At 40.9% G+C, this 13,903-nt stretch overlaps 1 protein-coding gene across 1 annotated transcript in view; it reads right to left on the bottom strand.

Annotated features, from left to right (window-relative positions):
- Positions 1-553: 553 nt before the first annotated feature.
- mcf2l2 (MCF.2 cell line derived transforming sequence-like 2) overlaps positions 554-13,903 on the bottom strand; it is a 356,499-nt gene continuing 343,149 nt past the window's right edge. The window contains exon 34 of the mRNA XM_032511616.1: positions 554-980. Coding sequence (XP_032367507.1) covers position 980 — 1 coding nt within the window. The 3' untranslated portion in view covers positions 554-979. The remainder of the gene's footprint in view (positions 981-13,903) is intronic.

The following is a 13,903-nucleotide window of genomic DNA, read 5'->3' as shown; positions in this document are numbered from 1 at the left end:
AAGGACGTAATTCTAATAACTCATAACTGCAAAAACGAAGGCACATCCTGTCTTAAAAAGATGCAGAAAAACTAGTCCATACATTTGTTAATTTGAGGTTGGACTATTGTAATTACTTATTTGGGTTGATCCAATGGGTCCCTTAAGACTCTCCAGTTGATCCAGAATGCTGCAGCACATCTCCAAAAGTAGAACAGACGCCATAGGCTCATCTCACAATTTATACAGGTGATTTGCACGTCTACACGGTGTGAAAACCGACACGTTGGGATCTGATGTGGTGCAATGATATTATGTGGGGGCTCTCCGCTACCTGGGTGGGGAAGCGTCTGTAGTTTGAACGTGAAAGGTTCAAATGACTGAAGTGGGCAGCAGAGGCGGAACCTTGTCTGCAGGAGTTTTTCTTCAGTGCACTGTAGCAGCAAAACAGGGCACCTTGCCAAGGCCTGCTTATAACCAGCACATGGAAATGATTACTTATCCAAGTCAGAAATCAGATTTGAGTTTTGAGACATTCAACCCAACCACTCAGGAATTGAATTTTCAAAAAATAAATTGTTTACATCCAATTTTGGATGTGTCACATCCACACAATCTTCAGTTCTCTACAGAAGACAGCTGGTCCTTCCTTAAATAAAATGTCCTTCATGGCTTTCCCACTGTTCTATGCAGGCATGTTAATGTTCCATCTTTTTCCAGAGGCTTCACTGAAGAAGATTCAATGTGTCAAACGTGTAAAACTACAGCTAAAAAAGAACATGAAGGCCGGGTATGTAGTCCATAATGAAGACCTACATGTAGAAAATTAATAGCTGTTGATATATAAAGACCAGTTTAGGAAATTACAGCTAAAAAAACCATGGACATGATCCAACAAAGCATAGTGTAGTCCAAGGAAATGAACTGTCCTGAGACAAATCTCCTCAGGTACTTGCTTCTTTTCCCCCCCTGTGCTGCTGTACACAGATCGCTGAAGATATCTGAGAAAAAAACAAGAAAGGATCAAGTCAGTTTTATTCATATATACAATCACAAATACTGTTACATCATGTTCAAAAATAAGCATGGGGAAATGTAGAAAATCTGTGGCATACATTTTTGAGAAGGGTGAGGCACAGACAGGACTACAGTGTCAATGAAACATAACATACCAAACAATGCAGCTTTAATAGGCCTCTGAAACACAGGCCAGACAGGACAACTGCATCTCCAACTCCAACATCTCCAACTTTTATCAACTCTTGGTACATGCTAGCAAGATAAATCATGCCTTAATCATCCCCTTATAAAGATGACTTGGTATTTATAATGGCCCTCATTTATAAACCTAATGTAGAGACCAGCACATATATGAGCAAAGAAATCCTCTTACGACATACTTTACATGGTATTCATGAAATGTTCGTATCACACCAATCAAAGCATGAGAATGGTCATACATTGATAAATACAGTGGCTGGAAACAATAGTGACTTAAATATCACACCCCAATATATTAGGCTCGTTCGAGATGAACTGCGCCTCGTCTGTAAAGTCGGACAGTTTCCAGCCAATTCCTGCCGCCTTCAGACTGGACAGGAAGTGACAAAAACACTGTGGTGCGATTCCGATTTAATAAAATATAATCAGACCCACATATCAGCTTGTACACAGTCTCCAGTTGTTTTAATTATGTTAGAGTAGCTGTCAAAGTGCTCTGCATGCGATCTGTTGCTGATTTTAACTAACAACACACTGTAGATCAGGGGTCTCAAACTCAACTTTCTTGGGGGCCGCTGGAAGTAGAGTCTGGGTTTGGCTGGGCCGCATCAAGTATTCCAAAAAACAACAACTATTCCTCCAAACAGGGCGCGGAACTGCGGTGTTTAAGCCCCTAGATCTGATATGGTTGGTGAATTTACAAACAACAGACATCACATTGTCAAACCTCAGGCATTTGCCGAAAGACTACTTAGTAGCTTGACAACCGTTACGCCGCTGTCAGGAGACTACTACGGTAGCCCATAAGTGACAAGCGCAATGACAAAAAGTTTCAGAACGCGCGGGCCGCACTAACACTTAACTTTGATGTCAAGCAGGGGGCCACAAAATATCATCCCGCGGGCCGCAATTGGCCCCCGGGCCGCGAGTTTGAGACCCATGCTGTAGATGATCTGTGATCTGAACAGATTTAGTCTCTCTGACTTCTAAACGTCACCATCAGCCACACAACGTGTTCTGTACAGAATAAGTCTTTAAAATCAGACAAATAGCAATTAAAACCCCTCCGATTCAAAAACAATGAAAAGTTTATATAAAATGTCATCATGTTTTAAACCAATCAGGTGTTAAATCAGCTGAGAAGCCGGCGTTTCCCAGCATGCTCTGGGTCCGCCTGGGTCCGCCTTGCTCTTGCAGTTGGTGAAAAGCAACTGCGCCGCCTGTGTCTCAGAACTGCGGCCGCCTTGCTCTCGTGAGATTTCCATTGCCCACGTGTGCATGACGTCAGAGCAAGTCGGGATCAAGTCGGACACAAATCTAACCGGTATGCAACGGGCGCCGATCGCCGGTGATCAGTTTTGCGCAGACCTGGCTCATCTCGAACGAGCCTATTCTCAGTTTGGAAGCCTCGCCCCTACAATTTAAGACATGCCGATTTGTCCAGCTAAGAAGAAGAAGTTTTCAGAGGTGGAGACTGAAACCCTGACTTCTCCTTGTGTTCATTTGCACTAATGTGTGTACTATTTGGCAGCCTAAAAACTGGAATTGAAGGCTGTAGAGAGAAACCGGAATGGAAAGAGATCACTGATGCGGTCAACAGTGTTGCCCGTAGTAGATCGGACTCCAGCTGAAATTTATTTTATTTATACATCCTTGAGATACAGTAGTATGCTATACTCATAATAGTAATATACAGGCTTATAGTGCAATCTCTTAGGCCTACATGTAGGTGTACTTATATTAAAATAAACACAAAGTAGCAGAGTTTATGCAGTGTTTTTTATTTTACACCTATGTTTTTAATGAATCAGAGCCAAGCAACTGTAAGCTGTGAGGGAGAGTGCATGTCTCCCCTTGCTGGACCACCACCCCAACCCTGTCTCCTAACAGCAGAGGGGCTGGAAAAACAAGAACAAATAAAAATGTGTGCATTGTTTCCTGTATTGAATATAATTGCCAAACATAACACTATACCTTTGAAAAGTGAGGAAAAATATCCTGTCTCCTTTGTATAGCCCCCAGTTGGGGCTGTGCTGGACACTGCTCTCTGAGCATCTGGCTCCAATACTACAATTATGGCACCCTGTTTTCCTGCGCGATGTTATACAGAACCCTACTGGCTAAAACTCTGTTACAGACTTTTTCTGGTGTGTTTAGTAGGGTCCCCCCTTAATCAGCCCTAATCAATGCGATAGAGCGTTCCAGCCTGGCCCATGTGTGTATGCATGCACTGTTGTACAGTGCATAGTACTGTTGCATAGAGGTCTTCTAAAAGAGACGGATCTACGATTGCTGATAAGTGATAAACTGATGATTTCTCCTTCTCCTGTTAAACTAATTCAACTCAATTCAATTTTATTCATAGTATCAAATCACAACAAGAGTTAGCTCAAGACACTTTACAGATAGAGCAGGTCTAGACCACACTCCAGAATCCACAAGGACCCAGTTCTAGTAGTTTCCTCCAAGCAACAGTGCGACAGTGGCGAGGAAAAACTTCCTTAATTACATATACTTACATATAATTCCTTAATTATATGCTGCACTGCAAGTCCACACTGACTCGAAAACTTGCGTACATTAGTTCAGACCAGACGTTAGATTTTATACGCCTACGCTCAAGTTCAAATTGATATGTCTTGCTTTGCGTATGAACTGGCGTACGGCCGTCCTACGTCTGTTTTAAGTCATACACACATTTTATAAATTAGGGCCAATGAGTATACTCTCCCAGTTATTGAATCAGCAAAAAGAGTTCCACAATGAGATTTGCAGCAGCAAGATAACTTTAAATGCTTTATTCAGATGATTGTGGATGGAACTAACAAAAGACCGGATGGTGTCTTTAGAACTGTACAGGAGATTAAAACTAGCTTGGAATTCACACAAGGCAAGTTTGTAGAGAATGGAAGGTGATACACTGAGATTGAAACAAAGACAAAGAAAGAAAACATAATGCATTCTAAGCAGGAAATGGACTAGAAACAGAGTTGGACTACATTGATAACCAGTGCAGAAGGTCAAACATTTTAATTGATGGGATGATAAAGGAGAGAATTGGAATGAATCAGAGAAGTAGGTTCGTCAAATGCTTTCAAACAACCTGGGCCGGGGGGAAGCCAAGGAAAATTGTTGTGAAATTTCTTCACAATTAAAGATTATTCTTTCTTAAAACAATAAAAAATATTTTTTTTTTACAAAAAATTAAAAATTAAAAAATTAACCAGCTAAATCATCTGATTGGCTGAAAGCGAGAGTGAGGAAAACAAACAAATGTGCATGTCTTTTAATAGACTATACGTTAATAAACTATTATCCTATACTGTGATATTTAACATAAAGACCGTAATAGTAACAGTAACGACCAAGGCAACAAAGGAGTGGCTCAAGAAGAAGCACGTTAAGGTCTTGGAGTGGCTTAGCTGTTGTGTTTTCAAGGTTTGAAAACTGCTTGAATTTTGGATATGATGCTTGAAAATGCTTGAATTTGTATTCGATTTTTGTAAACCAATCAAAATATTATGATAACTCACGTCAAAAACGCATCTCACGTGTCTGTAGTTATGTGCGGTGCGGCAAGGACGAGCTGTCACAGACCGTGGTAAAGTTGGTTTTATATTGGACTCCATAATAGATTTTTTGAGAGTGTAGCCAGCAAAGTTCTGTGAAGGATTAATTGTAAAACGTTCTGTTAAACGTTTGAGTCTTGGGGGCGCTGTCGAGCATGACGCGCCGTTGCCAGCTCCTACATATCTTTCCATTAACTTTGTGTTTAATCTCTGTTTAGCCCGCTGTCTTCCTCCCATTTGGGTTCGGAGTGAAGCAGCGCATCCTTCAGCTGACCAGGAAGAAGGGTCCGCTCACTTTCCGAGCTTGTTCGAGTTTATTGTTATGACATGTTCTAGGGAAGTTTATGACTATGGTACACATGGTTACTTGTGGAGCACTGGTTTGATGCACAGTTAAGATGCATAATGTAGGGTGTAGACGCTTAGTTCAGCGAAGCGTTTTGGGAAGGAGGGCTGGGTTGGTTTGTTTTCCTTTTTTTCTCTTCCTTTTCGGCACTTTGTTATGTCATGTTAACGTGTTTGTCAGAAGGTATTGTACACTGAGTCTTACACTGCACATGTATCTCAGCAAATCTATTTTGCGTTCATTGTGGGATCATGGTTTTTAATGCAGATTTTAAATTATGCTCTTGGAATCTCCACGGGATTTAGGGCCCCATCAAACGTAAAAAGATTCTTAATTACTTAACAAAACAGAAAGTACAGATTGCATTGCTACAAGAGACCCATCTAGATGACAAAGAACATCTAAAGTTAAAAAGAGAGTGGGTGGGCCATATTTACTATTTGTCCTTCACAAGTAATAGTAGAGGGGTAGCCATACTAGTCCACAAATCCCTGCCTCTGACAGAGGTAGAAGTTAAGGCTGACGCATTCGGCAGATATGTATCTTGGTCCCCGTGTGACTCTACCCCGTATCGCTGGTCCCCATCTAGTTTTTAATACCTGGGCATACACATTACTCCCTCTCTCTCAGGCCTCTATAAAGCCAATTTTGTACCCACAATTCGTAAGTTTACGGAAGACCTAGCCCGATGGACAGCTTTGCCACTGTCTCTCATAGGCAGGGTGAATCTTATCAGAATGGCTATACTTCCCCGGTTACTGTATCCTTTCCAACTGATCCCGGCCCTGCTAACGAGAAAGTCACTTTCTGTTATAAATGGCTGGAAGAACAAACGAGCCAGGTTGAAACTTACTACGTTACAGCGCCTCCTTGAGGGTAGGGGCTTGGTAGTACCGGATTTCAGATGCTATCAGTTAGCATCTCTTTGCACCTATATCTGGCACTGGTTCGACAAGGGCGCGGAATCCACCTGCCTTGATTTAGAGGCGGCCCCAGTGGCCCCTATTCCCTTGCACCATATATTATATGCTTCTAACGGGTGGGCTCGCCTTAAAGGGCATTTTTATCTTACAGAATACTTGTAAAAGTCTGGAAGATGATAAGAAAGTTAGAAGGGCAAAATGTTTTTTTTCCACTCCTTACACCTGTCCATTTGAACCCAGATTTTCCTCCTGGTCTGGCCGACCAAGTCTTCTCAGTGTGGTTCAGTAGGGGTATAAAGACTGTGGGTGACTTGTTGACGGAGGGCACTGTGTTACCTTTGGATCAGCTTAGAGAGAAATACAACCTTCTGTTGAATAACTTTTTAGGTATTTGCAAATACGCAGTTTCATTCTTTCCATACCAGGTCGTGTCCTAATGGGGTTTCCACCTCAGCTGTGGAAAAGGCTCTCCTGAACCCTGACTCCAGAAAACTCATTAGCAGGTTTTACAAGGCCCTGTCAATTTCAAACATTGACTGTACGGTTCATGTCAGATGTCTTTGGGAAGCGGACTTTGGGGAGACTATCTAGGACAATGTATGAGATGATGTTTGGTCAGGCCCTACAGGTTGCTTATGTACCAACAAAGCTAGGGAGATGCAATTTAGGGTCATACACAGGCTCCAAATCACACTGGTGAAACGCCTTAGGTTTAACCCACTGCTCTCGAAATATTGTAACAAATTTAAGTTGTCTGAAGGTACATATTTCCACTGTATGTTTGAATGCCCCTTTATTAATGACTTCGGGGTCAGAATATGTAAAGAAATTGATGTTATATTCAAGAAACAACTATCTCTAATTCCTGTTGGCTGTTTTCTGGGGTTAAATCCTAAAGCAATGGGTCTTAGCTCCTCCAAATTAAGGCTTCTGGAGGTGCTTCTCTTTAATGCAAGGATATACATTCTTATCCTGTGGATCTCAGACTTTGTTCCCATGATTTCACAATGGACTCAAAGTGTGTTGGAGCTTCTCCCATTAAAAGCTATTAACTTCTGGCTCAGAGACATGCCTGTTTGATTTTTCGAAATCTGGGACCCCTTCTGGGACTATATTGGGGAAGATGGTGCACGTACCCTTCAGAGTCCCCTCTATGGTCTAGCATGGTCTGAGATCTCGAAGTACTGTATATTTCCAGATGGCATGCAAAGGCTACAGTAACTCATTTTGACTGACTACGTTGAGTGTGCCTCCAGTGTGCAAACCTATTTTATTTTATTCTATTTTATTTTATGTATTTATTTTTAATTACTTTTCTGTCGTCTAGCGTTCTTTTTTTTTTTTTTTTGGAAGTTGCGGGTGGGCTAAAAAGGAGGGCTTTATTCTTTACTTAATGGCTGTCTTCTTTTATACTGTAATTGCCCTTTGTAAAAACTTAAAAAAGATGTTCTCAAAAAAACAACCAAAAAAAACATTTGAGTCTTGTTGCCCAGGGCACATAAAATTGTTAATCCGACCCTGCTTAGTGTGATAATGTAATTTTAGTATTGCAGTGTTTCCTTTAGATTTTATCTGCTAATGCTACCTCTCTTTTTACATACATTTTGACAACAAAACGCTGAGGGAACATTACTAGCCACGTAGCTAGTAGCCCACTGTAAGGTTGAGGATGGCCTTCTATAATATTTACACTGCTCTATTCTAGTAGATACATGTACGTATGTCTTGGCAATGAAATAATTTTTTAAATTAAGACTGACATTAAGGTTAGCATAAACTTTGAGCAAAATCTAAGACGGTGCAGTTTTCCTGGATTTAGTCTGATTTGACCCAGTTGCATGTCATGTGGCTTAAATTCTCCCACTTCCATTGACTTAGGCAGGTTAGATAGCAACCAAAGTCAACAGGGATACTTTTTAAAATAAAACTTGTGTTTTGCTTAAATATCTGATCCTTCTGCTATTGCGAAACACAACTTTGGCTGTTTATTGCATTATGTCTTTTAATGTAACAAACACACTAAATAATTTTAATAATTTTGACTATGTATTGGTATGTAATTTACGGTGGTGTAAGGTGCTGGAAAGGCTTTAAAATGAACCTGAATTAGACCTTGGAAAAGGTATATGAACCCTTTAGTAATCTCTGTGCACTGCTAAACAATTAGCCACTTAACAAGCAAGCTATACATATAACAATTTAATGCTTAATTCAAACGTTATTGTCACATCGCCGGAAATGTGTATACAAAGCTATTTTATATATGTATATAGTTGCTCTCAAGACACAGGACTGTGCACCAGGTCCCTCCCCTTCTTTTTCTATGCACTACCTATACTTTATATTTTTTAATTTTATATTTTGTGTCAATGCTGTAAAGGGGTTGTTTTAATCTCATTGCACAGGTTGGTTATAATGACAATAAAGGCATTTTATTCTATTCTAAAGCACATTGGTATCGTAAGATGAGTGACCATTTTGGGTAACACTTTACAATTAGGGTGCATCAGCATTAATTAATGCATTTAATAAGCATTCATTAATTAACTATTAATTAAGGTGTCTAATAAACATGCTCTTGTTTGCTCACGTTAACTAAGGTGTTACTTGATGCATTATTTACCATTAGTTAATGCATGAACTAACTGTTAATCACAATTACCTAAGCTGTCTATTATATCATTAGTAATTGCAACAATTGTTAAGAGGTGCATAGAATGGTGGACCCAAGTGCAGAGATGAGGAGGAAAAACTTAAACTAAAGGGTTTATTAAAATAAAAAGCAAAGTACAAACATCAAAATGAAATCCTGACAGGTGCAGACAAAAACTGACATTGGGAGACACAACACTGCAAACAGAAAAACTACAATGATCTAACACAGGACAAGGGAAGCACAAAGACTAAATACAGAGGGTAACAAGGTAAAAAGAGGCAGTTGACAAGAGGGCTGGGAAACAGGTGGAAGACACCCAAACCATAAAAACATTAAGCTTGGACAAACTTTTAGTGACAGTTAACTAAGGCGTCTATCTACCCTTTGTTAATGTCTTGACTAATTGTTATTAACAGTTAACTAAGGTGTCTATCTTACCATTAGTTGATGCAGTAACAAGCCTTAACAAATTAATAGCCTATTTTACCATTAGTAACAAGCCTTGACTAACTATTAATAACAGTTAACTAAGGTGTCCATTTTAACACTAGTTAAACTAAAATCTCTAAACTGGAAATAACAGTTAACTAAAGTGTCTAACTATAATTTACAAATGTTGTTAGTGTTAAATAAGGTATGTCATCGTAAGGGTTTGTAAGATGCTATTCACATTTGTTATTACAGCAATAAGCATCACTTAACAGTTAATCATACAATATTAAACATTAAGTAAATGTTAACAAACTCATGATAACAAGTAAACCCTTAGTTGATGTTAATTAAGGTATTAATTATAACTTATTGAAGAGTTAGCCTAGCTAGCTCTAAGTGACCCAAAAATTAATAATATGATATAGTTTAATAATATTAATAATATTAAGTATAGTCGGATCCAACAAGCGGGAACATGTGTAGCTCATTCTCTGCCAGACAAGCAATACGTTTTATGTGTATCTTGTTTATCATCTGGCTCATGAGGGCATACGGTGGGTCATTGTTCCCTTTAATATTGTTTGTATTTTGAGTCACTTTATGTTGTGCCGTTTAAGAGTTTTACGGAGATGAGTGTTGTGCAAGGGAAGCTAGCATGTCAGCATATTAGCCTGCAGTTAATATTACCAGGCTAATGAGCCTGTTTAGCTACTTGAAACGGTATAACTTGAGAGACAGAAATGCAATTACTATGGTATATTGGATGTGACTAAAGATTGAAAGGAGAATCATTTTATATTTCATTTAATATTTTATTTGGCCTTTAATTTAAGTTGATTTCTGTGGAGAGAGAGTGAATAAACCATCCAACCATGAAGATCTTCTTCCTTGGCTACACTATGATTGATATGATTGATAATGCATAATCATGATTGTCACTTGGTAGAGTGTGTACCATTGAGGCTGCCTTGTAATATTTTGTTATGATTTGAGAATACAACATGCGTAAAGACATGATGTTGATCTAGTGAACAATCAATCCCTGCAGCTATAGCGGGAGGCAGACACTGTCACCACATTTAAGAGTAAACTTAAAACTCTCCTCTTTGATAATAGTAGGGAGGGAGTGTGGAGTTGCAACGTTAGCGTAGACCAGCGGAGGAGGGTGTATAGCTATAGACACAGCACCCCTGCTTTTCTTATTTTCTCTGCTTCTCATCAGACTCATCTACCAACCTTTATAGAATTGGCTCAGGTCTGCCTTACACCAGCTCTTAATTATCCTGTTATAGTTTTAGACTGCGGGGGGACTTCCTTCCTTTGACACACTGAGCTCCTCTCCTCTCTTTCCATTTGCATCCATGTCCCAGAAATGCTTGTTACTAACCTAGCTCTGGGGAGTCATTCCCCAGAGTCCTTATGTTCTTTTTTCGCCCAGCATGTTTCCTTGGTGTCACCAAAATTACTGTGGTTCTGATACATCATGCTATGCCTTGTTATATCCTGCTACGCTCTGCGGTGTCATGCTGCGTGAACTACTGCAACTCCTATTTCTAGTCACTGGTCCTTTATCTTTTATTGTTACTGTTTTCGTCACTATTCTTCACTCCCCCAACCGTCAGACACCGCCTACCAAGAGCGCAGGTCTGTCCGAGGTTTCTTCCTAAAAGGGAGTTTTTCCTCGCCACTGTGGCACTAAATGCTTGCTCTTGGCGGGATTACAAGAATTGTTGGGTCCTTGTAAATTATAGTGTTGTCTAGACCTAGTCTATATGTAAAGTGTTGTGAGATACCTCTTGTTATGAATTAATAAAATTGAATTGAATTAAAATTGAAACTTTGCATGCATATAAAATAAATTAATAAATACCTCTTGGTTGGTTAGGTTTCAAGGATTCACACTGGACTCACTGTTATGGTTTGGGGTTTTGTTTGGGGTTGTTTTTCCCGTTTGGCCTTCCCTGTGTTTTTGTCCCAGTTTTCTCCGTTGTCTGGTGTTGTAGTCTTATGGTTCCCTGTGTCTGTGTTTTCTGCTTCCTGTTTTTGTTAGTCAGCTTCCTGTCTTGTCTTGTCTTGTCTAACTTCACTTTGTTTGTCTGATTGTCCTGCCCCGCCCTGATATGATTCACCTGATGTGTCACCTGTTCCCCTTTACCTCGTTACCTCTTGTATTTAACCTCTGTGTTCCCATTGTCTAGTGCTGCGTCATTAGTTCTGTCCTCGAGTCTGTGAACGGCACGTGTCTACATTCCTGGAGTTTTCACTTTTGTTTTTCCCGTAAGTAATCCCTTGGAATTTTCCCCTGTGGTTCCCGTGCCCTGCTCTGCTTTTGGTTTTGGACGTTTTTTTGTGTTCATTGGATTCCCTGTGTTTTGGACTTTGCCTTCCCCTGTGTTTTTTTATTTGTATGGACTATAATAAAAGATTTTTGAAGTTCTACCCGCCTCTTTGGGTCCTCCTCCTGTCGTGTCCCGTAACACTCACACTGTTATAACTTTGATTCTTCAGTGGAGAGAAAGAAGAAAACTGAGTCAGACTCAGAATCAAAGGAAAACTTTTTATACAATTTGAATATGTGTTCATAAAAGAAGGTTGTCGTGAAGATTTTATTTCATGTTGCAAACAATTTGTTGTTGTTGAATGTTTCACTAATGTTTGAAAGCTGTATGAATGTCAAACTCAAAGAGAATTAAAGCTGCAAGCAGCGATGGAGGGCCCTCGCTAACCCGCGCTAGTCGGGGTTACTGGCGGACGCCTCCCCTTGCGACCGCGCATTTGCGCGTCACTCACACGCTGAAAATCATCGCCAATGAAAAGGGAACTTCCCGCTGAGTTCATTGATACCTCACACAAGCCTATACGTCATACAAGTCATTATCTGGGAAAGGGGGCGTGGCCGCATCATATGGGGGTGGGTCAAACATCACCAATAAAAAAGGAAGTCTCTGCTGAGTTCATTGATACCTCACACAAGCCTATACGTCATACACATCAATATCTGTGAAAGGGGGCGTGGCCGCATCATAGGGGGGCGGGTCAAACATCACCAATAAAAAAGGAAGTCTCTGCTGAGTTCATTGATATCTCACACAAGACTATACGTCATACAGGTCATTATCTGTGAAAAGGGGCGTGGCCGCATCATAGGGGGGCGGGTCAAACATCACCAATAAAAAAGGAAGTCTCTGCTGAGTTCAATGTACCTCATAAGTATCTATGTTACACGGTTCAAATGTTATGAAAGGGGCGTGGCCTGAGTGACTGGGCGTGGTCATAATATAGGGGCCCCTCACTTCACATGTAGACACACACTTCTAAGTTTCATGTAAATCGGATGATGTTTGTCCTATAAGGCATATTTCTTGTTGCCAGAGTGTGGCGCTATCTCCAAAACTCCAATTGGCCGTAGTGTCTCAGGCCTGGACTCTTTGTGTTGTGGGGAAATTTCAAGCAGATCCGACAACGTACACTGTAGTTACAGCCACTAATTCTTCATTGCAAACACCAAAATGGCCGCCATGCCACGCCCACACCGTATGACGAAACGTTTTTCTTTAATAACTTTCTTCTCACATCTTAAGATGTCCAAACACCAGTTTGAAGATGATCGGATGGAATTTCTAGGAAGAGTTCGTTAAAGTATAGCACCTTGTCTTTTAGGCCTACTTCCTGTTGCCAATAGGGGGCGCTATGACTTTGAGCAAATTTCGGCGTGTAGATGTCGTCAGGGGCGGACTCTGATGAATCCTGAAAAGTTTCAAGCCAATTGGACAATGTACACTCAAGTTACACTCACTTCCTGTCCGACTGCATATTTCCTGTTGCCAGATGGTGGCGCTATCTCCAAAACTCCATATTGGCCTGTAGGTGTCCTCAGGCCTGGACTCTTGGTGTTTGTGGGAAATTTCAAGCAGATCCGACAACGTACACTGTAGTTACAGCCACTTAATTCTTCATTGCTAATTTTCGTAATATTGTAGGTGGCGCTAGCGAGCCATTTTTGTGCGCCTATTCCCAAAACCATTAAAAGACGTAAATTTTCACCAGACCTGATGCGACCGCCAAATTTGGTGAGTTTTTGAATATGATAAGTCCTCCAAAAAGGCAATTCATTTGACGGAAAATAATAAAGAAAGAAAGAAAGAAAGAATAATTCCTTCAGTTCCAATAGGGCCTTCGCCGCCTGTCGGCGCTCGGGCCCTAATAATAATAATAATAATAATTCCTTCAGTTCCAATAGGGCCTTCGCCGCCTGTCGGCGCTCGGGCCCTAATTAAAGCTGCAAGCAGCGATGGAGGGCCCTCGCTAACCCGCGCCAGTCGGGGTTACTGGCGGACGCCTCTCCTGGCGACCGCGCATTTGCGCGTCACTCGTACGCTGAAAATTGTCGCCAATGAAAAGTGAACTCCCTGCTGACTTCATTGATACCTCACACAAGCCTATACGTCATACAAGTCATTATCTGTGAAAGGGGGCGTGGCCGCATCATAGTGGGGCGGGTCAAACATCACCAATAAAAAAGGAAGTCTCTGCTGAGTTAAATGACACCTCACACAAGTCTATACGTCATACAGCTCATTATCCATGAAAGGGGGCGTGGCCGCACCATAGGGGGGCGGGTCAAACATCACCAATGAAAAAGGAACTCCCTGCTGAGTTCATTGATACCTTACACGAGCCTTTACGTCATACAAGTCATTATCTGTAAAAGGGGGCGTGGCCGCATCATAGTGGAGCGGGTCAAACATCACCAATAAAAAAGGAAGTCTCTGCCGAG

The sequence above is a fragment of the Etheostoma spectabile genome, unplaced genomic scaffold (genome assembly GCF_008692095.1).
Source record: "Etheostoma spectabile isolate EspeVRDwgs_2016 unplaced genomic scaffold, UIUC_Espe_1.0 scaffold395, whole genome shotgun sequence".
NCBI classification, from domain to species: Eukaryota; Metazoa; Chordata; class Actinopteri; order Perciformes; family Percidae; genus Etheostoma; species Etheostoma spectabile.
The sequence above is the reverse complement of the archived record's forward strand: the minus strand, read 5'-3'. Positions and strand labels throughout refer to the sequence as shown.